This window comes from Psittacula echo, assembly GCF_963264785.1.
Source record: "Psittacula echo genome assembly, chromosome: 5".
NCBI lineage: Eukaryota > Metazoa > Chordata > Aves > Psittaciformes > Psittacidae > Psittacula > Psittacula echo.
The window spans coordinates 60,258,226-60,281,534 of NC_137739.1; the positions used below are offsets into that span (position 1 = coordinate 60,258,226).

Sequence of the window (23,309 nt, forward strand, 5' to 3'; positions counted from 1 at the left end):
CTAACACTTGAACATAAAAGCAGTAGGGATATAGCAATTAAAGAAGAGTTCTCTGTTTTTCTCAGCTTTACTGTTGGTATTTCAAAGGAAGTTAACAGACTTTTGCATGAATGCTTTATTACTGCTTTTACTTTGGATTAACTATGAAATCAATTAACCCAGTGTTAACCAAAAAGCCTTAACTAAATTAATGGAACACTTACTTCCCCACCTCTGCTGGCTGAGAGGTGGATACAAAGACCAGAACCAAGGAAAGGGCAGAGCACCTATCAGCAGAAAGGATTTGGAATGGCTTGTGAGAAGCTGTCAGAGCAGTCCGTGCCATCTCATCTACCTAAACGTTAACCAGGGATTTCCAGGCACTTGCAGACTACCCCTCATATCACACAGAACATAAGGGCTGTCAAAATACATAGGTTTTCTTCAAATTTACATTATTGCAGGTGTCTTTATATTTCTCTGCTCTTGCTGCTTCTGGGTACAAACATATAAGACTGCTCCAGCTGGTCTATGTAATTGAAGACCTCATTTTATTCACTAGTGCAGACCACAGGAATCATCCTAAATTTGGTTTTTTCCTACGACGGTATTCTGAACATCCAGAATCCTTTGAAGGATGGCAAGTGAGAGCTATCAAACAGCTCTGCAGTTCTTATTTTTTATGGAATCCAGGGCCCTCTATGTCAAAGGAGCAAACTGAGAAATATTTCTCACGGGTAGAGAAAGATCAAAGCACTTTAATCTTTTCACAGCAGAAACAGCAGAAATATTACTTCCTGGTCTCTCAGTCCAGAATATTCAGTCAATTATCTTCACTGAAGGGGGAAAATGTCATGTTTTGCAATGTAAAAATTAGTGTTGATAAAGACTGTCATATTTGCAAGGAAAAAATGAACACCACTAAATTGGTAAAACCACCTGGAATGATACTTGAAAAATAATAAAAAATTCCACCTGAAGACCAAAATGACGTATAAAGATACACACACGTGTGTAGACAAACACACATACATACAGACTTGCAGAGCTAGGAAATGTGTTTATGCTGGGTAACTAGTAAGAAAGCTTGCAATTCAGCATCGGTGAATATTACATGCTGTGCTGGTTTTGGCTGGGGTAGACACTCGCACATGGAGATAGTGAGGGGAGAAATTTACCCCTGGAAACATCTTCCCAGAAGCCTCTCATCTCTGACCTCCCATAACCTTCGTCCTCTTCTGTGGTAGGCCCCTTGTCTGGACTTTTGAATCTGTGTGAGTCAAGAACTCATTTTTAAGTACAGGTTCTCTTAACAAAGGCGTATTACTTTAAATTGAGGCCTAGACATGCAATAGGGCATGTATCTATATACATACATATAATTCATGCACATACTAAAACTACAAGACACTTGTGCAACACTTTACCACAACAAATAAATATGTATCATCATCCTGTAAATATTTTCTGCCAAGAACTATTCTGTTCCTAGATGAATGCTAGGAAACACAGCTGTGCAGGTTATTGCTACCTTGTTCAGAAAAGTAGCCATGGAAAAGCACTAAGACAATATATGTGGAATGCCAACTTGAAACCTCAGTTCCATTCTGATGAAATACTGTATTTTTGTGTTACCCCAAAAAACCTGTTTAATAAGGCATTTTAATTAAGTTTTTTTCATATCTGCAAACAATATATATGGCAAATACACTTATCCTTCTACTAAGAAACAATAAATTTTTCAGCTGCTTTTCCTTATAGGAAAGTGTGGAAATTTCACTGAGGCAGAGGAACAGTAAGTCAGACATGTTACTTGATTTGTACTCCTCTAAATCCTTTAGCAGAACTGCCGCTTGATTATCAACATTTGTTTCTGAAAGTATTACAAATAAATAGCTTTACAGAATATTGATTAAAGATTAGATTGATAACCAGTTACTTAAATCTTTACTGATAAGAAATTTGATTTTTCCAACAAAACTGCCCACATTATTGGTAACTGTATTACATTTCTCACAGTAGAGAGATATCAGTACTAGACTTTAAAGTTGACTGACACATAGCAGCAGTGTGAAAGAGACCTAATGTGAGTATATAAACCTAATACAGAGTCTACCACCACCTTACCGACACAACATGAAATATTTATAGTACTAAGGAAGATTGGCTTGTGCACCTCAGATTTGAAATAGTGGTATGAGTATGAAAAAATTAGCCCATGATCTTTATATGACCTAGAGAGCCAGGCTGGACAACAGAGTAAGCTGAGACAACATGTTTCACCATGAGTAACCAGTCTCCCGCAGGGAGACTTCCTCTGACTAAAAAGTGAACCTGCTTTTGAGCTGCCTAGTTTGCAACTCAGTTTTACCAATATAAAAGGAAACTTTTTTATGCAGTTGCTTATGTGAAGATGTTAATCTAAAATTTCAGACAGCTTAGTGTCAAACACACCTCGAGAGCTCTGTTACCTGGAGGCAGCAGAAAGGTGGAGGTGATAAACTTTCAGCTACCCCAGGTAACTGGTTCAAAGCAAATGCAAGGTGACACCTAAATGTACTTACCCCTGCCAAAAAGAATTACCCTGTTTTTAAATTCTTATTTAATAACTACTATTAGAGCACAAAGAGGACACAGAAATACTCATCTATAAAAGTTGTTTTTGATACAAGTGTTGAATCCTAATAATACTCTAAATCCACCTGGTATCCAAAAGTTTCTTATGCTTAAATGAAATCAAACCGAAAAATGCCCTTTTATTTTGTTTTCCTCATCCTGAAGACAATAAACTCCATTAACTCCTCAAGTGCTAACCTCACAAGCAACCTGTTCTCCAGTCTCCCAATTCATTTGTACTGTCTGCATACCAAGTATTAATGGTGGATTGTTTGTTGTATTTACAGCAAGTTTATTGGGGAGAGGAAAAGTATTCTTTTACAAATGAGCCATGTTCACTATTAAGATTATTTCCAAAGAGAGCATTCAGAAAGCAAACCTGAATATATTACATTTACAATTACTTTTCAATATTTTAACATCGGCCACTTAAAACTGGTTGGGTTATTAGCACATATACTGATCGTTAAATATACTACTTCTACATAAACAGTGCAAATCTCAATATTCACATCAACCTGAAATTAATGCTGCAATTACTGTTGACATTCACATCAAGAAAGTAGTAAACTATTTCACATAAGCAATTCCAAAACCTCAGAATGCCATTATTAATATTAAAGAAACACAGAACAAACACGTTGGGCTTCAAAGCCTTGTTTTGATACACACAATCCCTGTAAACATGGATGTATTGTACTTGTCAATACTGATATCTGATATAATTTTATAAATAAAACCACTGATATAAACAATTCCTATAACCATTTTTTGCATAGGGTTTGGATTAAGGTTACTTTAAGACAGAGCAAGCTGTTAACAAAATCCTCTAGTCAATTAGTCTTCCATCACCCAAATTTAGGCATATGATTAAACTTTACTCAAGGAGTCTCTCTGACTTCAGTGAAAACTTACACATGTAAGCATATGCAAAACTGGAGTCATTTTTAACACCTAAGTTACCCCTAATCATTGAGAATACAAGCAATAAAAGAGCTCTCCATAAATTTATAAAATATACCAATTTAAAAGTTTATGCTGATGTTTCTGTAAGTCACATTTATGATTCCAAACAGTTATATACATACTATACTATCACAGTAGGAAATATTTCACTGTAGAACGCCACAGTGAACAAGTTGTGAAGCACAGTGTTCAATATAATTTCCCTTTAGTATTCCCAGTGCATAAGTTGTTAACATCTACACTACACAAGGTGCCCAGGTCTAGTATTTGTTATATACAATGTAAAAGCAAGATAGAAAGAGCTTTGCAGTAAGGAATGAAAACAGTAGGTAATATACAGGGATTGACTCCTGCAAAGTACAGAATTCTCCTTCACAATGACCACAACCACCGAATATGGTGGATTTCAGGTCATTCAACCCACTAAAACAGTGCTCAGCACCTTGTAGGAAGAGAGATCTGAGTGCACTTTATTATAAAACATCTCCTTTTGATGTCATAAAGTGCAAAAAACATATATTCTGATATTTTACAGTCACTATTAAACTGCCATATTTGCACAACGCAAAATTCAATAACTTGTTATACATTTTGTATGGACCCTATAATAACAAATGCTGAGACTGGAGTTTTGCATCTTTAAAAAAATCTTAGTATTTTAAAGTTACTGTGTAAATATAAAAAGAAAATATAAATTATAATTAATTCTTGAAATAGATATTTTAACATGTGACCATTTTCCAAAGCATTCAGTATGAAATTTCACTTTCTCTTACAGCATTACATTTTAGAATCTGTAAAACATTTTAAAAGCTAATAACTTCAAAAAGTAGAAATAAAAATTGTTGTATCACAGTACGAGACACCTCATCTCATCAGACATCTTTTACCCTAGATGTTTCTAAAAAATTAAATTAAAAAAAAAAACCAAACAACTCAAGACTTACATTCCCAGTTGTTCAGAACAAGATATATGGAGTTACTTCTTAACAGAACGTAAGAGTTCCATAACTTCATTTCCCTCTTAAAATTCAAATAAATGGGGTAGAATGTAACCACAAATTTAAAAGGCCTTAAAACTCTATACTGCTTTGGTGCATTGTACCAATGACTCTTTACATGCACGAAGAATCAAATTCTATTACATTCTTCACAAAGCTGGGTAAAAGCAGAAGTTTCAAGAGTTCTATACATGTTACAGAGCTTTCCTTTCTTTTGAACACTGGGGAAGAAACTAGGAGGAAGACTGACACTGAGAAACTGTCTTCCTCCAAGCTGTACGTACCATGAGCAGCATAGCTCCTGACCTTGGGCTTCATTGCACAATAGTAATTTAGGCCTAAGAAAATACAATGTTGGTTGTATAATAGTATTATACCATATCCAGTGATACCAAACTTAATGCTAACAAGAAATGTATTGCAATACAAAGGTAAAAAATGATTGAAATATATTTTTAAAGCAACAGACACATTAATGTAGCCTGCAAACCACAGGGAGGTTGGGTGGGAGAAAACAATAAAGGTTTATAATAAACTACCAAGTTTATGACCACTTAAATCTTCAAGACAGGATATTCTCTGCTTTTCAGTCAGAGAACTGGAAGATGGTTTCTGGGTTATTGCTGTCTGTGGGGTTTGTTGGCTGCAGTGTCTTTGTAGGTGTAGTTTTACCATGAGAATGAGAGGAAGAAGAATGTGAACTTTCACTGGAGCTGCTACGTGTCTCTGTGCTTGTACTTGTTTTTTTCATTTTCCTTCTCTTTGCAAGAGGTGCCTTGTCAACATTCTGAAGACAAAATCCTTCCCTTTTGTACTTGTTAAAGGCCTGTTTAAAAATAAAAGGTAATTCTAAGCTTTCCAAGAGGTTTAAGACATTTTATGGCTTGTAGTTTATTATGAATGTTCTATGGTAAGTCATAAGATAAACTGTAATCTCTTCAAGGATCCCTATGAATAACTTTAACAATAACTTTACTAGCCTTTAAAAGTATTCAAGTGCCAATACATAACATTATTAATCGACATTATCATCTCCTTGTTGTTTTTAATTGTTGTTTTCAAATTATTTTTAATTTAGAAGTATTTTTTATTAAGCCTTAAACCTATTTAGAACTACATTTTCAGGAACTATGCTTCACTGGTTTTCTTTCAGCCCAAATTATGTTGCATTATCAGGACCTCTCCAAGTAACAATTATTTTCTTTTTCTCTTCTTGGTAATAAACATCTGCAAGTATTTCAGCATAAATCTGCTCAATTACTGTTTACTCTCTGCAGAAGAGAACTCGAGAATCAACATTGTTTGTACAATAGATTCAGTTCAAACATTTTTAATAACCATACAATGGTAGACAAGCAAGTCCATTAAAAAAAAAAGTATCCATGATTTTAAAAACATGAACTAGGTAAGTTCCAGAAATTTTACCTCAATTTTGTAAGCGTAAGGACAAAAAGTCAAATAGTCACTTAAGTTAAACAGAAAGATTCTTTTTTTTCCCTACGTTTGAAGACTTTTTGAAATAGTTCTCTAAGAAACAGAATATTTACAATACCTACTTCATGAACAGCCATGTCTCTGTCCCTAAAACCCCACTAATATAAATCTCTTCAAGAAATATATTCTTGCCTCATCAGTCAATGTTTTCACTCTACTTAATCACAGATGTTAGATATTGCAGAAAAAAATGCAGCTATAAGCAACCACTGAATTATATGCACAGATATATATTTTTAATTAAGAGAAAACGTAAAAAAAAAAATATCTACATTAACACATTACAAAATTTAGCATGTGACAAAAGATTTCTCAGAACTTACATGAAAAGTGGCTTTGACATATGTGTGCACTGCAGCTCCTGAGGAGCCTAAGTTATCAGGAGTCATTAGAGGATTGGACGACAGCTGACTGCCATCCTGAAGCCATTCGTTGTATCTCAGGCTGGACATTTTTATTCTTTTGTTTGGATCCACTGTTAGAAGTCCTAATAGAAATATATTATATACTCTTAAATTGTGAGCTATTTATTTTCTTTTAATAGAAAACTGGATAATTTTTTAAGAAAATCTCATGTATTGCTTTGGTAAGTAAATAATGACAATATTTATCTTAGGTATGCTAATATTTATCCTAGGTAAGGCTCACACCATGTTATACTGTCATTCTCTCCAGAAGAATCATTAAATACAAGAAACTGCTATTTAATCGTTTGATAATTTGCATATCTTCACATTAACTCAGAACTACCAAATAATTTCTTCTCTTCAAACCTCTCTAGGATTTAGTTCAAGAGGGTAGATAGAATGTTGAAATAACTACCTTTTTGGCAGAAAAATTACTTACAAGCAAGCTTCTTAAAGAAATTCAGAACTCAACCTTAGTTAAATTAGGACTGGTGCCTATCTCATGCTGAAAATATAATTAGATGCTCAAAAGCTATGGGGAAATCAAAGCACAGCAAATGTCAATGAAGCAGCTCAGAAATTCAGCAGTCGTGGTACATGCATTCAAAACCAGCCAGAGTAAAAGTGATAGTAATACATTCATTTTCTGCAAAAGCTCAGCTTTTAAAACATCTCATAACTTCGTGTTTTTACAAAGCAACCATGACATGAAAGAAGAAATCTGCTTTTAAATACGTTTTAAAAGAGTGACTTCACTTTTTCTGAAACTCTGGCTACTTTTAACCCCACACACCTTCCATCAGCAACTCACTACATTAGAAAGCTCTCTGCTAGGTGTACAAGCAAGTTGTAGTGCCTTTCTGATGTGTCCACCTTTATTCATAACTTGAATGAGGGGCTCAGTATATAGCTTAAGCTGTGGATACTATTCTGTCAGGTTAGACACTGACAGACATGCATAATTCTCTAAACTTTATCTTTTGAGATAAGAACATAAGGTACATTAAATATTTGTGAATACGTACCTTGAATTAACTCTTTAGCCTCTTCAGAAACATTTTTCCAAGCTTCTCCTTCAAAGGAAAATTCTCCCTTTTTAATTTTCTTCATAATTTCCAATGCACTGGTACATGTTAAACTTTTGTCTTGAGACTGAAATGGTACCTGTCCTGATAGCATTGTATACTATCATAAGAACAAAAGTAGTATTAACAAACACAGTATATTTGTGGAAAGCTTCTGTATGCATCACCACTACTATACAATAAAACTTCCACTAGTATATCTTTCAAGGCTAAAGTATGCAAGACTTTCTTTGGAGTCCTTATTATAAAAAAAAACAAAACAAAACAAACAAACATTCATGTTTCTTGAAAATATCTGCAAAACACAATGGTATTTCTATCCAGTTTTACATACTGACATTAATTTTCTGTAAATCAGAATGCGGGTTGATTTCTTCTCTGAAATGAATCTGTATGAAGATTATATGGATGCCTTCAAGATCTTCTAACAAGATCATCTCTTTTTAAGAACCAGATTGTATCAAGTACTTTTTCCATTCCCAGAAATGCTGAATTTAACTTACTGCTTAGGAAAAAACATCTTCATTCCCAGAAAACATCAGTTTGTGCAGCAGTATTTTCACCTCACTTCATCTATCCATTTCAAGTCTGAAATTATGTCAAGTCCTTTGCATTTTAACAAAAAGCAAATACGTAAAATGAAGTTACAATTGAAAACCTCAATCACTCACCAAAATGACCCCCAAACTCCATAGATCACAGGACTCGTCATAACCATTGTGATTCAAGAGCTCTGGGGCAGCATAATGAAGAGTAAAACATGGAGTCTTAAGAGGCTGATTATCAGGTGGTTTTAAACGAGCAAAGCCAAAGTCAATTATTTTTATTTCTGAATTATCAGTTTCATCCGTAAACAACAAATTCTGAAAAGCAAAGACAAAATCAATACCAGCATCAGGTAGAAAATAGGTTAGAATACTTAAATAGTTATTTTTTCCTCCACATTTAATACTGCAGAAATCTATCTAGGGAAAAGGGGAACTGAGAGACACTGGGGGGAAAAAAAGGAGACGTAGAAATAACGGTTCTCTGGGATGTAAGAAAATGTGATGTGTTTATCTGCCTCCTGAACACTGCAGGTAAGGTTAGTTCTGTCTGAGATTATTAATGAAAATGGGTATTCAGCAGAGAACAGTAAGGAAAATAATTTGGGGAACACTGACAAGGAAAAAAGCAAAAGACATCAACATAAGCAGAGAATCGCCTTCTTCCTCAAACAAAATTATATTTTCTTAAACTTCTGCTTCCTTCTGGCATGTTCCAAATGACAGCTTTCTTGCATGTGGAACTCTTGTTACATGTCTTGTCTTGCAACTGAATAGTCTTTGGTCCTCAAGTAGTAACACACTGTAGCCATACTGCTATGGGCACAATAACGCAAAAGAAAAATCTGAAAGTGAAAGATGGCAGACCAGAAAGTTCAAGCACTGAAGGTCACGTAGCCGTTCAACCTCTAACCAGTGGCCTACTCTTTACATTAAGGTAAAGAAACTTTGATACAGTAGTCCCTGAGAATTTCAACTTTACAGTTGGAATGTGGCATCTCAGACTTGAAGAGAGACAAGTTGCTGTCAGTTTGGAAGAAGATTTCAGACAATCTGTTCTTTTCTCCTGAGTATTTATTTTTGTCATGATAAAAAGACAACAATAAAAGAGCGAAGCTAAGTTTTAAGAGAACTGGCTGAGGTCAAGATGAATTATAAAATATTTCTACTCCCCCCTTGAACTTCTGAGAGAAAGAGAGCAAATTATTTTTCGTTGCCTTTGCTATATAACCTATGCAAAGCTAGAAAAAGTCACAATATTAGAAATCCTATAGCCTAATTTTGTAATACAAGAAGTGAATTACTGATTTCAAACTCATTTAGAAGGGGGAAAGAAAAATGATTGCTAGACTGCAAGCAGATCAGTAAGGACAACCTGAGAGCATTTATCATGGATAAAACAGAACAGCTACTACAAAATTTTGCATTCTGTACTGCTGTTATACATTAATGCACTATTAGAAAAGTCAGTTTTGTGTATTAAAATATGTGCAAAATGGATCCGAAGAAAGCCAAATTTCAGTAGAAATATTAATACAGTGAGGACAGGCAATTAATGCAATCGTCTTCTTTTTTTTGTTATAAAGCCAACAAGTAAATAACTGCAGTGACATTCAATTAAAAAGACCTTTCTTAAGACACGATTCTTTCTTAAGACAAAAATGAAACTGGTTATGTACAGAAAGAAAGGTACAGCCCAAATGTGGTAAGCCATCTTCAGACTACTTCATTTATGGGGTAAACACACCGTATTACACAAAAATGACACTAAATTATCTATTTTCTATCCCATACCTTTTCCTCTATTTTGCAGAGCAAATACATGACCTAATTATTATTGCATAGATCAGAAAAGCCTTCCATCCAGTTCATGCAATTAAAAAAACACCTCATCCTTAGTGACATCTGACCAGCTGCATTTTTTAAAACAGACTTACCAGTATCACATTTAGATGTCAAAGTTGAACATCAAAAAAATCTGACTGAAATTGTTAGAAAGGAAACAATTTCCTATATACATTTTTTTTTTTTTTTTTACAGAAAGGTGCACTAACCACATCTATATTGGGAAACTTGCATATCCCATACCAAGTTCATGTGGAAACCTAAAATAGCAACTTTCAAAACAACAGGCAGGAAGGAGACAAGCTGGTTAAGTCCAACTTTGTGGAGGCAATGCATTCTGCAAGCTGTTTGCTAACCCTTCAATACTTGGACTTCCCAGACTTCTGTTCTTGAACATGACGTAGAATTGAAGACTGCCTAATTTACCAAGCAGCTGAAGCTCTGCTTTACAGAATCTGGCCTTTACGTTCAAGATGGTAATAAGGCTAGAATGATGAGAATAGAAGAGGGAAAGGATTTCTGGATTTTGTCCTTTAAATAATCAGTTTCAAAAGCTGTTTTCTTTCCTTGATGCTGTCAGCAGAAAAACATTTTCCAAGAATCACATTTTTAATTAGCACATTAGAATTTGACAATAGCCCCTCTTCATTTAATTGTTTATTTAGTGCAGAGACTCCAGTACTTAAACGTTTTCAAACATGTATTTTGGACTAATTTTGGAAAACAGTTATACATAAAAAAATTATAATACCAATACCTAGCAGACCTCTTCACCTGTTGAGCTGGGATTACTATAAAGGAAGTAAGTTTGTAATACACCAGAAGGTATGCTACAAAAGCATAAAACATTAGTAAGAATGGTGGATCACTTTAAACTCCAAATACAAAAGCTATTTCCCTTACTGGAGACAACACCCTTACTGGATGAACTAACATCAAACTATACTATTCGTGGGCTAAAGATAACTAACACATATCCAAGCCCATTGTTGTCATAGGAAAAGGAGCAAATATGGGCTGCAGGAAGAAGAACGAAGCCAGTGGTCAACCTTACCATAGGAAACTGAACTGCTTGGAAGGCAAGCTGTTGCTGCACAAGAAAAATATCAGAACAAGAAACTATTGAAAAATACATATTAAATGATTGTATCTTTTGGAAAACCAATGAACTCACTAAATTCAAATTACACTTTTTGATTAGTTGGCTGTGTTAGTTTCTGGTTCATTTTGCATTTGATTGAGACAGAAGACAGTACAAGGGTATTGCAGCTACCTCCAAAAGAAGCCCTACTGAGAGAATTAAGAAGGGTGAAATGTACAGGCAAAGTACCCAAGCAACATAACTCTGCTTGTGAACTGTTTCATAAAATAAATACATATTTACCACTCGTAAAAATTGTCCCCAAATAGGCAAAGAATGTAATTGAAAAAGTTATGGTGTAAATTGCTTAAAGTGAAAAATTAACTCCTAACAGCTCCCTTTACCTATGAACAGCAAATTCTGTACACATTTTTCTAGGCAAAAGTGATAACATTTTAGTAAAAATACGGAAGTAGAAAAAACTAATCAAACCTGCAGGAACAAAAATATCATCACATTCCAGATATTTAATAACGTAGTGTCTGAATATATATATATATATATGTATATATGCAAGTCACTATACCTCGGGTTTCAGATCTCTATGGACTACTCCTACATCGTGCATATGGCTCACTGCTGAAACAAGTCTGCGCATAATATGACTCGCTTCAGTCTCACTGAAATGTTTCTTTTTCTGAATACGCTCAAGCAATTCTCCTCCCTTCAGCAATTCCATTACTAGAAATGTGTGAAGCTGAAACAATGAAGAAAAAAAAAGGTGTGTTAGAAATTTAACATTACAAACCAACATTCATTCAGGAACTAAATGACATTCTGATAGGTTCTTAAAGTTTGAAGAAATAAAACTGCTGCTCCTAGTAATTTACAAGGCCAGTAAGTGGCACCAAATTGAATCTCAGACGACATTTTCCCCATCAATCTCACTGAGACTGAATAATGTTGATGTCTTCCCCATGTCCACCCACACTTATTTACAAAAATGCAATGCCACCATGTAAAAGGATAAGTTTGGATAAGGGAGACAAAATGCCTTTCTTTTGGCTAACAAAGCTAGAAAAAAAAACAAACCAAAAAGTTCTGCTGTTTAAACTTGTTCTGATGTAGGGATAAATTTCTATCAATATGGATAATGAGTTAGACTTTAAATGTTACCAAATGCTTTAAAAGCACCATGGAACTTTACTGTGAATTCAAAGATTAACTAGAATTTCTTCTGATTTCATCCCCTACAGAGTAGTAGCCAAAGCTACGCTACTATTAGAATCACAACATACATCTTCCCAAACATTAAAGAGTATTTTTTTAATTAAAAAAGTAATGATTGTTTAGATGGTTGTTCTTTTCAAGACAATCAATAAGCAGTGACTTCCTTGATTATATGGCAACATTAGCACATAATCAACTGCAATTCAAATGTCTTGCCGTTAAGCAAAAGGCAGACTTCTCAGGATAGGAAAGTGAAGTTAGCATTCTCAAAAGGTAATGGATATAGGCATGGGATGGCTTCTACATTTCCTTCTCCAGAATGACAGTAACAAAAATAATACTTGCAAGCAAAGAAAAAAGTTCTGGGAAGAGGTCAAAGAATGAAATCAAAAGAAATAGTCAGGAACGGAAGATGCACAATATTTAAATATCAAAGAACACAAGCAGAGCTATGCAGACAGAAAGTGGCAACAGAACAAAGTGCCTCCTAGTCACATTGCTAGTAATGCTTGTAAGATATCCTCTCCTGCAAATTTTCTTTATGTTCTGGGAATAGCCTACAGGAAAGTCAGGAAGGATAAAAAGACTTGCCTCTGCTAGAAAACTTCTTGTGGCTCACCAGAAGAGACTGCAACTCTATGGCTGGATTACTAATGTAGAATTTGATCAGACTGATATCGGAGCAGGTTAAAAATTGAAACTTTTATTTTTTTTTTTTTTAAAGACAAACCACAGAAAAGTCAAACTAGAAAATTTAGAGCCATTTCAGTCTTCAGAATATTGTGCATGATTAATCTGGAAGATACCATCTAGGAACTACCAAGAGTAACTAAAAATACAATAGTTAGGCTGGTTGAGAGTAGCCCATTCAGTTGCAGAGCAACCTGAAGAACATATTTTTTTCGATATCACTGAGTATAGTAATTTTACTCAAAGTGAAAAAAGTGTCCTGTTCTACACATGCCTCATATTGTACATAAATGTAAAAAACTGCTTCCTTATCATTAAAGATTAATGTACAGATTTTTCATCTTCTCATGCTCCACATGAGCACCCTGCTGGTCCTTGTATAAACAGCATACTGGGATAGAATGGGATATGTGGGGACGCAAGAGAGCCCATAACAAAATCTAGACTAGAATCACAGAGTAGTTTAGGTTGGAAAGTACCTCTGTAGGACAACTGGTCCAAATGCCTAGCTTAAACCAGCACCAACCTCTAAGTTAAATCAAATTATAGTTTATTAGATGCTCTGGAGCTTGCATTATACTAGGGAAAAAGACAACTAAGGACTTAAAATAAACCCTAAACTAATCTCAGTATGTTTTCAAATAGAGGCACTACTTTCACATTTGGTAAGTTAGCAAGCTACAAGGTTATCTCCATTAATTTACTAATATACAAGGAAAAAAATGCAGCAGGTATGTAATCTTCATATGTTAAATTTCCAAATTATTTTACAAAAATAATTTTTACAAATACTATTTTAAGATTCATGACATCCATGAGGGAAGGTGATTATCTATTCACAGGTATGGAAACTAGACCATGAATATATTGTATGACGATTAACAAAGTAGATCAAGGAAAGAAATAGAATCCAAGACTCTAATTCTTCCAAATACTTTATTGATTTGGTAGAGTAACTTCAGAATGTAGAACGCAGAACTTCTGCTTCATCTTCTATACTGACTAGACAAAAGCCCTAGGAAAAAAGTTGTCTCCACTGTAACAGTATGCTTAACTCCTAAAAGTTCTTGGGAAAAGACATGGCAAAGTATTTGGCTAGTGCTGATTACAGTTTCTTCAAAATACCTGGTCCTGAAAAACTTCATGTAACTTCACTACATTCGGGTGTCCTTCGCAGAGTTTCAGAGCTGTTATTTCTCTCTGGGTGTTGGCTTCCATTCTGGAAAAATCGAGCAGTCATTTTGTACCAGTTTTACTGGGCAAATTTCACTGAGCAAAGTATTATTCCTCTTTTTTTAATTACTTGCAATCCAAATTTTCTTAATATTACAACCACTTAAACACAATTAAAAGCATATTCAAAGTAAGCTCAGCAAAACTCTCCACATAGCCCTGCAAGTTAGGACATTAAAAACCACACCCAAATAAACAATGTTTTTGATGCAACTGCAACTTGTTGCAGCAAAAGCTGAAATGATATTATAGAATAGTTTCCATTTAAAACAAACTTTTCCCCTGAGTCTAGGGCAATTTGACTTCACTTCTGTTCCTACAAGTATTTATTAGTTCAGCTTTATCTTGACTCAAATTATTGGACCAACCCTTTTCCATTCTTACAGGAGGTAAGTACTTCCAATGCTGTATGGAAACTATGAACTCTTAATAAAAGAGAGTAACATTATCTACATATGAGCTATGTTATACAAATGAACCCCTAAAGAGGCCATTGTAGCAATATGAAAGAGATAGGAAGAGACTAGCTGAACAACAAAAATCATCCTACAAATTCTCTTTCAAAACTGGAAGCTATAGCCAAAAAGTTAACATGGTGAATATTATAAAACCTATTTGAATGGGGACAAAATAGAACATTTTGATTCCCACTGCATATGGTGATTTATTTGGGGCAAACAATATCTGATTTTTTATTATTTTTTTTTTCCAAAATTTTCCCCAAGAAAGGCTAATCAAGTACTGACTTAGAGAATGGCCTCCTGGATAATGCAGATAAAATCTCTCTCTCCATATATATTCTTAATTTTTGGTTGCATTCCCCACATCCCTCCATCCCCCAAGAAATTAAAAAACCTGATTCAAATAATCTTTCCCCCCTAAACTACTATAAGGAGAAGGTGAACCTAGGAAACAGATTAAAAAAAGTTCAGCATCATGAACATCAACCTTTCTGCATGGACTTTTCTGAGTATTACCCCTCCATAAATATTTAACCATGTCAGATTTTAAACAGAAAATATCATTAAAAACAACTTAGAATCTCTAAAACAATAACTCAAGCTACTTTACTGTTTCATTAGCCTTCAGACACATAGATAAACCTCAAATAGACAGAGCCAGGTCCAGCACTACTAACAAAGTGGCACCATAGAGGAACTCTTGATCCAAGCTTTCACTTCAACTATCATGAAAAGGTTTGCCTAGGTGTAGGATTCACTTTTTTGGCACCTTTGATGGGCAGGAGTGAAAGACTGACTGACTTGAAGGCAAAGAAGTTACCGGAAACCTATTACACTTTTCCTTTTAGCAAGAGCTACTAGAGTGGTGCTCAGAGCAATATTATCTACTGTTTAAAAGCTTCTTACTGAAGGCTAGTTTGTGTCCAGCCATTCAGAGTGTGGGTTTACTGCTCCCTCTAAATACTGCACAAACATGCTCTGAGTCTGCTCACAGCCTGCAATCCTAAAAAAAAAAAAAAAAAAAAAAAAACCACAAACAAAAAAACACAAAACAAAACTACTTAAAAAAAATCTCTATTGTATATGGACCACTTCTTTACCTTCATTTAGCCTGGTCCACCAAGATGAAGGAGAAAGAGCAGAAGAAACTGTACCATTTGGCAACATAATTTCTAAAAGTTCTATGGGAAAAGTCAATACTACTTTGCTCACTGTTACCCAGAAACAAAAAAATGCATTAGCTTAAGATGAGATGGGAATACTGGTCTGCAGCTCTGCATGCACCACAGAAAAAAATTGTGAATGTAGACACAAGGCAGGGATTTCCAGAGTGCAATATCCAATGCTGTGTTGACTGCATACTATGTGTCTAAGGTCTCATTATAATGAGTGAAATTCTACATAATTAATCTTACAGGGTGAACTACTTGACTGCAAAATACACACCTAGAGTAGGATTCAGTGGCCTAAGCATAGGAGAGCCTGGAAGACATCGGCCATGAAGACATCTACATAAAGGTAGTAGTCACAAGACAGATGGGAACTGGAGGACAGAGAGGACAAGACGTAGATGCCTATGTTTAAGTTACTGAATCCCACGGCTAAAGTCTAGCCATCTTAATCTCTGTAAGGCTTCACTAATCGTTTTGAGTAGGCCTCCATTAATCATAGCACACCTCAGAAAACTGACTCAGACAACTATATTTAGGTGTCTTATTCTTTGACTTATCCAATCCAAAACACATACGATGAAACACTTAAGGCTGGTGGTGGACAGTTACTTCTACAGTCTGGAAAAACAGAGGTACAGCCTCTATGCTGGAGAAGAGATCATCATGAACTATCATTCTGATGGCAGAACATCTACACTTTCTCTTCCCTACCAGCATTCTGCCACACACTTGGACATATTTACTAATGAACACTGCAAAATTAACCTAAAAAATCCACTCACTCCTCAAATAATCCCTTATCTTTATTTTTCTCTGGACATAAACTGCTTGAAGTATCTATTTAGGAAAAGGACCAGATGGTCTCCATGTACAAAGCAAGTCAGCTTGTTCCATTGTGCTGGTGTCATCGGGACACCCAGGAAACAAGACACAACTTCCAACTCCATAGTCTAATCGCATTTTACACACACATAACTAGATCTGGGGTAACCTACGCTACAGATCCTTCTTTAAAGCAATGTCCTAGGCAATCAATTGGGCTGCTTAGGAGAGGAAGCTAGCATAAGCCTACATTCTGTTCACTTAGGTCTAGAGATAGGAGGCCCTTATACCTTACTCTGATTAGGAGCAAAATTAGGGGAAATTAGGGCAGAATACAACAAGAAACCAGAAAAGTACTCTTTAGGTTTCTCCTTGTGTCCTCCTCAACAATAACATTTTGTTTCAAAAGACTTTCAGAATCTTTTAAAGGCCATAAGGTTAATAAAAGTTTCCATAAATTCTACAAAAGGAAATAATATAAAAGTTATTTTTTCTAATCCATGGGTGACAATAACGAAGAAAGTATTTTTATTGTGTTATAGAATATTTATACCTTTTGCTAATTATTTTTACTGCATACTCTTGGCTAGTTTTCTTGTGTAAGCACTTTCGACAAATGGAAAAACTTCCTTCTCCCAATGGTTTTTCTTTCAGATCCAGTTCATAATGATGATAAAATGGAGAGTCCTGTTAGGAAACTGTCTGTATTTAGTTCTGCAGAATACTTTCAGTATACACAGTCAAAAACAAAGAGTAAAGTTTTGTGAGAATTTTTAATCTACATTTAAAATTGTAAAAAAGCTCTCTTTTTGATAAAATATAATCTTAACTTCTATTTCATAAAATGCATAAAATTTATTCTAACAGTAAATCTTAGGTTACATTAAACTTAATCACTAAATAAATCATTACTACTACAATAGCTAATGATGCAAAATATTTAGACAAACAGGCTCAAAGATGGCTGTACATACATTTATCCACAAAAATATGTGCTTCTTTGAAGACATCACAATAGCATGTGCTCTTATAACACTTCGCAAATCTATCCATGCTTATGCATAAATACAGCATAGAAGGAATTCTGATATAATTAAAGTAGTTCCAAAGATATCTAAAATGTTTGGCTGAGTAAGAACTATCAGAAGTTAAATTACTATTACTACTCTACTTCAGTCTTCTGGAAAGCTAGATAATCATCTCATTTTTCAGATTAAACTTAAACTACATCTTAATAGTACCAACATGCAAATTACATGCTGCAATCATCTGAGGAGCCATTACAGAGAACAGATAATTTAATAATGACTATTTTGTAATCTGTAGTCTAGCTTGTGATTGCTGCTTGGAAATTTATATGTAGTTCCAAGATAATCAGATCAACTCAGCTCTTGATACTATTATTACCTTCATCATAGCACTTCTGGCAATAGTTGTAGTTCCAGGCCGCTCATCCCCAACATAAAATTGAAGAGGATCTACTGTAGCTGCATTGCGTTTAAACAAAATAGATGGCGCAACGAAAGAATACCCCTATGAAATTAAAACATCAGAAAAGGACATGGCTTGAAATTGTTGCACACAAACTATGATACTGCATACGAGGCATTAGAAGTTTCAGAAGATTTTTTTTTCAAATAAATTGGAATTTTCATAGCGAAACAGAAACTGTAACTATGTCTTTGACGGGTGGAACGTATCACTCTGTTCAATGTGAACAAGTATCTTTCTGAGATTAGTTATATGATTCTCCACAGTAATGGATAAAACAATAATAATACAAAAATTCTGGTAAATTATGCTAAAAATATGGCTCAGCTTCAACTGTATTGCAATATGATAAAGAGTCATACTGCAAAGTAGCTAGCTTCCTAGAACACCTTTAGGTTAAAGCACGAAATAGTTATGTTGTGATGTAAGCATCAAATCATTTTAAATGGCAAAACAAAATATACTTCACATTAATGGAGGTGCTCAGTTTGGGTATTCTAACAAGAACAGCTATGACTACCTCTGCAGGATGAATCAGAACATATTATGACATGCATACATTGCGCGGTACAGTCAAAATCAGTACAAATCTAGCAAATTGCAAAATATGATGTTATATTCTCGTACAATAAGCAGCAGTAAGCAGCTCAAACCCAGACAATAAAAACAACAAAGTATAAGGATGTGGAGGAGAAAAAGCAATCCGAACTGCTGTTCACCTCTGCAGCTTTGGTACTGAGTTGGCTGCACATAAGCTGTTTCTGCCTATTTGATATCCAGACTGTGCAGTCCAAGAAGGGATATAGTAGTTTAGTAACTGAAGCACTCCTACAGCACCCAGAAAATCATCTTTCAGCTCTGCAGTTAGCTCCTGCTTCCCAAAGGAATACCCCAACTAGAGAATAATGCGGACACGGGCAAACTACATTGCAGCTGTTGAAGCTGGTACGCAAGGCTGATGGAGTCAAGCTGACAAGATTCTTAAGGTATGAATACACAGTAAAGGATAGTCTGACTTCAGTCCAACAGGTAGGACACTCAGCTGGGAATGAAGGACATGCAATTTTATGTTTGCAGTAGGACTGCTTCCACCTTTCTCATTTTGCAATTGCTGAATGAAGCCCCGAGAACTAGCATTGTAAATTACATACTTACTGGGAATTAACTTAGAAGGCAGGAAAAAGAAACAAAACAAACTAGCTATACACATGCAATTGTTCAATAAATTATTGGGTTTATTGCTTTTTGGGGGTTTTTTTTGGTTTTTTGTGGGTTTTTTTTTTTTTTTTTAATTAATGTGAGTTCTTAAAATACCTGAAATATTCTTTCTGAAGTCTGAGGGGTTGCTGCAGGAGAATATGTTGGATCCATTTCTGTAAACTCTTCTGCAAAATTACTGACATCCAGCTCATCTCTGATTACTGGTTTAAATGGAGCTGGTACTTTTTTGGCAGCTAAATCATCCCAATTGATATTCTAAATCAAACACAGGAAAACAAGTTTTAATCAAATGAAAATTTAAAAGAAACAAATATTAGAAAGAGGGACTTGTCTAGAAACAGTCATAAATAGATTTGCTATCTTCCACGGACAGATGAAAAGCATTCGAATTCTGCCCTACCAATTTGCTTAGATAAAGGCAAGAAGTATCATAATCATTTGCAAGTAGACAGAATCCCAAAAAAACCAACCAACCAAAAAAAATCAACACAAATTTAAACAGTGGAGATAAACGAAAACAGCCCTTATATTTCTTGGGAAACAACGTATTTATGTAAGCCGTGGTGCATGCATGCAGTATCTTCAGTTTTTCATTGCTGATTTCTATACTGAATTACTAATTTTAGCTTCCAGAGCCCTGAGAACAAAATGCCTTCAGATTATTACTTAAAGGCATGTTTGGAAGTGGAACATAAGCATAGATATAGTAGTTAAGAGAAAGTGGCCCTATTATTGTAAAGGAGTGGAACTGAAATGAAGTCAAGATTAAAAAGTTTTGTATAACGAAAAAAATGTATCGTTCAAAACAATCAGTGAATAAAGAAAGTTTAACTCTACTTTGTCAAACTCGCTTTTAAGAGGAAGGAAAACGAAAACTAATGAGAAGAAATTCGGAAGTTAAAAATCCAAGATATTGCCCATGCTGAATGTTATGATAATTACATTGAAAATACTGATTTGAAAGGTTTAATTTATCAAATTTTATCAAATATTAATACACTGAAATCTGAACAGAATTAAAATTTACTAAACAAGACTAAAGAATTAATTAGGAAAAGGAAAATACATAAGAGGTGTTTATCCCCAATAGTGAACTTTATCAATACACAAATTTTACTAACAACATTAGTGGCAAATTTTCCTTTATCAAAAAACAACACAACATAGGAGTGTTTTCGATTAGACCTTCTGGTTTAAGTAATGTGTCTTTTGGCTGCTTCAAGTTACTGTTACAAATAGACAGAATACATTAAAAAAAAAAAAAAAAAAAATCTATCAACCCTTCTTGTAGTACACATAAAATCCATATACATAAGAACATGGATAACCTTCCTAATTTCAGTCCAAGATTATTCATGCAATTAACACACCCATAAACTATTATGTAGCAAAACCAACAGAATTTCTTTAGAATTGTGTTTCAAAGGCACTAACACAGACTAAGTGGCATCTGGGGAGCTTTGTTTGTTTTACCTGAAAAAAGGGATGCTGTTTGATCTCATCAGCATCAGTTGGACCACAACCCAGCCTCTTCTTGGGGTCTTTCATCAAAAGACGCTGAATTATATCCTTTGACAGTGCACTCATTTCTTGTGGATAAGGTGGCTCACTTTTTAATATCCTCCTGTAAAACAAATATTTGCTAATTACTTAAAATTCTTAATCAAAGAGTTAACATTCTAATGGTAGCATTTAACTTTCAACTTAAAAAAAAAAAAATTGAGGAGATAAATTACATAACTTAATCCACAAAAGAAAAACAAACCTCATTTCATACATACTGAGGTTACTGTTACTATTTAAATGAACTCTCTTAGCTACAAAAGGTAGCTCCACTAAGAGATCAACTTGATTCCTAAGAGCAGTCAAAAAAACCCCAAACCATTTCTAATGTTACAAATTGTTACAAAACAAAGAGAAAAAACACACTTGGACCATTTGAGGTTTACTTGCACCTTACATATTGTGTACAATACTCATACAGAATGTGCTTCATATGAAGATCTACAAAAAAGGCTAGGTCTATCTTGCTTAGGGAAATGGGGAGTTTAGGGATCTGGGCATAATGCTGCCTTCAAAATGATAAACAGTGAAGAGATCTCAATGTCTATTTCAACACAAGAACTAGAAGCCACCAAAGTTAGTAAAAGTTCAAAATCTTGGAAGCCTAGAGAAGAGTGACATTTCAATACCTATCTCTTATATGAGTAGCCCCTGCAGTCTTATAGAAAGAGGAAGTGTTTGGCTCTGGGTGTTGAAATTTTGGGGGGAGAGAGGGAGAAAGGAAGCGCATACTTGATTTGTGGATAAAATGAGTGGTGAAATACAACTTACAGTAACTTTTTATCATACAATCACAATATGGATGAGGTTGGAAGCTTTCTGAGTATCTCCCAACAAAAGACACTCCACCACCTCCCTGGGCAGCCTGTGTCAGTGTTCGGGCACCCTCACAATAAAAAAAGTGTTTCCTGATCTTCAGAGCAAGCCTTTTGCATTTCAGTTTGAGCCCATTACCTCTTGTCACTGGGCACCGCTGAGAAGAGGCTGGCACCCTCTTTTTTGCATCCTCACTTCAGGCATTTATATACATTGATGAAATCCCCCTGAGCCTTCCCTTCTCCAGGTGGAATAGTCCCAGCTCTCTCAATCTTTCCTCATGTTTCAGTATCTTCAAGTTCTTACCGACCCTTTGCTAGACTTTTTCCAGTATGCCTCTGTCTCTCCTGTACCAGAGAGGTCCAAACAGAACCCATTCTCTCAACTGCTGGTATTTTGTCTAATGCAGCCCAGGACACCACTACCATTTCTTTGCACAAGAGCACATTGTTTAACTAGGTGTCTATATATGCATACTCTCAATGTGGTTATTTCAGGAAGCACGACACATAGGAGGAGGACTTAAGAGTGTCACCACTGAACACACACCAAAAAACTTTTAAGTTAAGTGAGACTGCAAGGCTGAAATTATATGAGGCTGTAGCAGCACTAAAATCTTAATTGTCATAGGTCTCTGATAAGTTAATCATTGCATGACATTCCTAAATTTTGTTTAAAGTTACTGCATGACATCCTTAGATTCAGCTACCTCATGGGAAAATTTTTATCTTGACGTAAAATTCTTGGATAATTCCTAAAATAGATGCAGATTGTTTCCTAAATAATCCTGTCCTGGCAGTATGGAAGGCCAAAAACAAGTTCAATAGGCACATATCCCAGGGTTTGTTTCTACTGACACTGTATCCAATTTCGAGCAAACAAAATGACAAAGTGAGCTAACCTCCTGGTTTAAGTAACACTGAAATGACTTAGGAAAATACAGCTCTTAAAAAAAAAAGAAATAAAACAAAATTGTGTTTTAAGATGGATTCCATTTTCAAATGATGTAAGGATCGTCTACAGTAAGGGTCTAAATTACAGCCACTCTGCTAGCAGAAGTAACAGAAACCACAAAGCCTTGTCTTCAACTTCTGGACATAATCCACTTTACAGAGAAGAAGAAAGCGCAGTACTGCCAAATGATTTCTTAATTAGGGATGTCAATACCAAATTTAAAAATCACTAAACAAGAGGATTCTTACACTGTAGGACTGGTGAAGAAGTAAAGATTCAGCCTCTTCAGAAATCATCCAGTTTCAGAAAGGGGAAGCAGGTAAGGAAGTAAGAAAGCCTTCCTGTTGTAAGACAGAAGACAGGACATCTTGATAGCAAAATGACTTGATTTACAGGAGGGCCAACAAAATCTACAACATTTTCTTAGCCTGGAAACCAGTTCAGTTAGAGGAGTCAGAGAAAATTTATTTATTAACCTTTCTCATGTGAGAATCAGAAGGGTATGTAATAAAGATCTTGGAAAGAGACAAGTTCTCTTTGGGCTCTCAGAAGGGAGAAAAAAAAAACCAACAAAAAAACAAAACCAAACCCAAGTATTTTTTCAAATGGATTTCTAAAGCAATGGGATTGAAACTCT

At 35.0% G+C, this 23,309-nt stretch overlaps 1 protein-coding gene across 6 annotated transcripts in view; it reads right to left on the reverse strand.

Annotated features, from left to right (window-relative positions):
- Positions 1-2,927: 2,927 nt before the first annotated feature.
- Positions 2,928-23,309, reverse strand: part of RPS6KA5 (ribosomal protein S6 kinase A5) — an 84,847-nt gene continuing 64,465 nt past the window's right edge. For 4 of the 6 annotated variants that reach the window (XM_080617492.1, XM_080617490.1, XM_080617495.1 and 1 more), the window contains 10 exons: positions 20,813-20,963; positions 19,433-19,594; positions 18,035-18,160; positions 17,181-17,314; positions 14,065-14,158; positions 11,606-11,776; positions 8,220-8,411; positions 7,489-7,648; positions 6,380-6,543; positions 2,928-5,388 (listed from right to left, as the gene is read on the reverse strand). In XM_080617492.1, the coding sequence (XP_080473618.1) occupies positions 5,149-5,388; positions 6,380-6,543; positions 7,489-7,648; positions 8,220-8,411; positions 11,606-11,776; positions 14,065-14,158; positions 17,181-17,314; positions 18,035-18,160; positions 19,433-19,594; positions 20,813-20,963 (1,594 nt within the window). In that variant the 3' untranslated portion in view covers positions 2,928-5,148. The remainder of the gene's footprint in view (positions 5,389-6,379; positions 6,544-7,488; positions 7,649-8,219; positions 8,412-11,605; positions 11,777-14,064; positions 14,159-17,180; positions 17,315-18,034; positions 18,161-19,432; positions 19,595-20,812; positions 20,964-23,309) is intronic. The other 2 variants (XM_080617491.1, XM_080617493.1) reach the window with 2 other exon arrangements.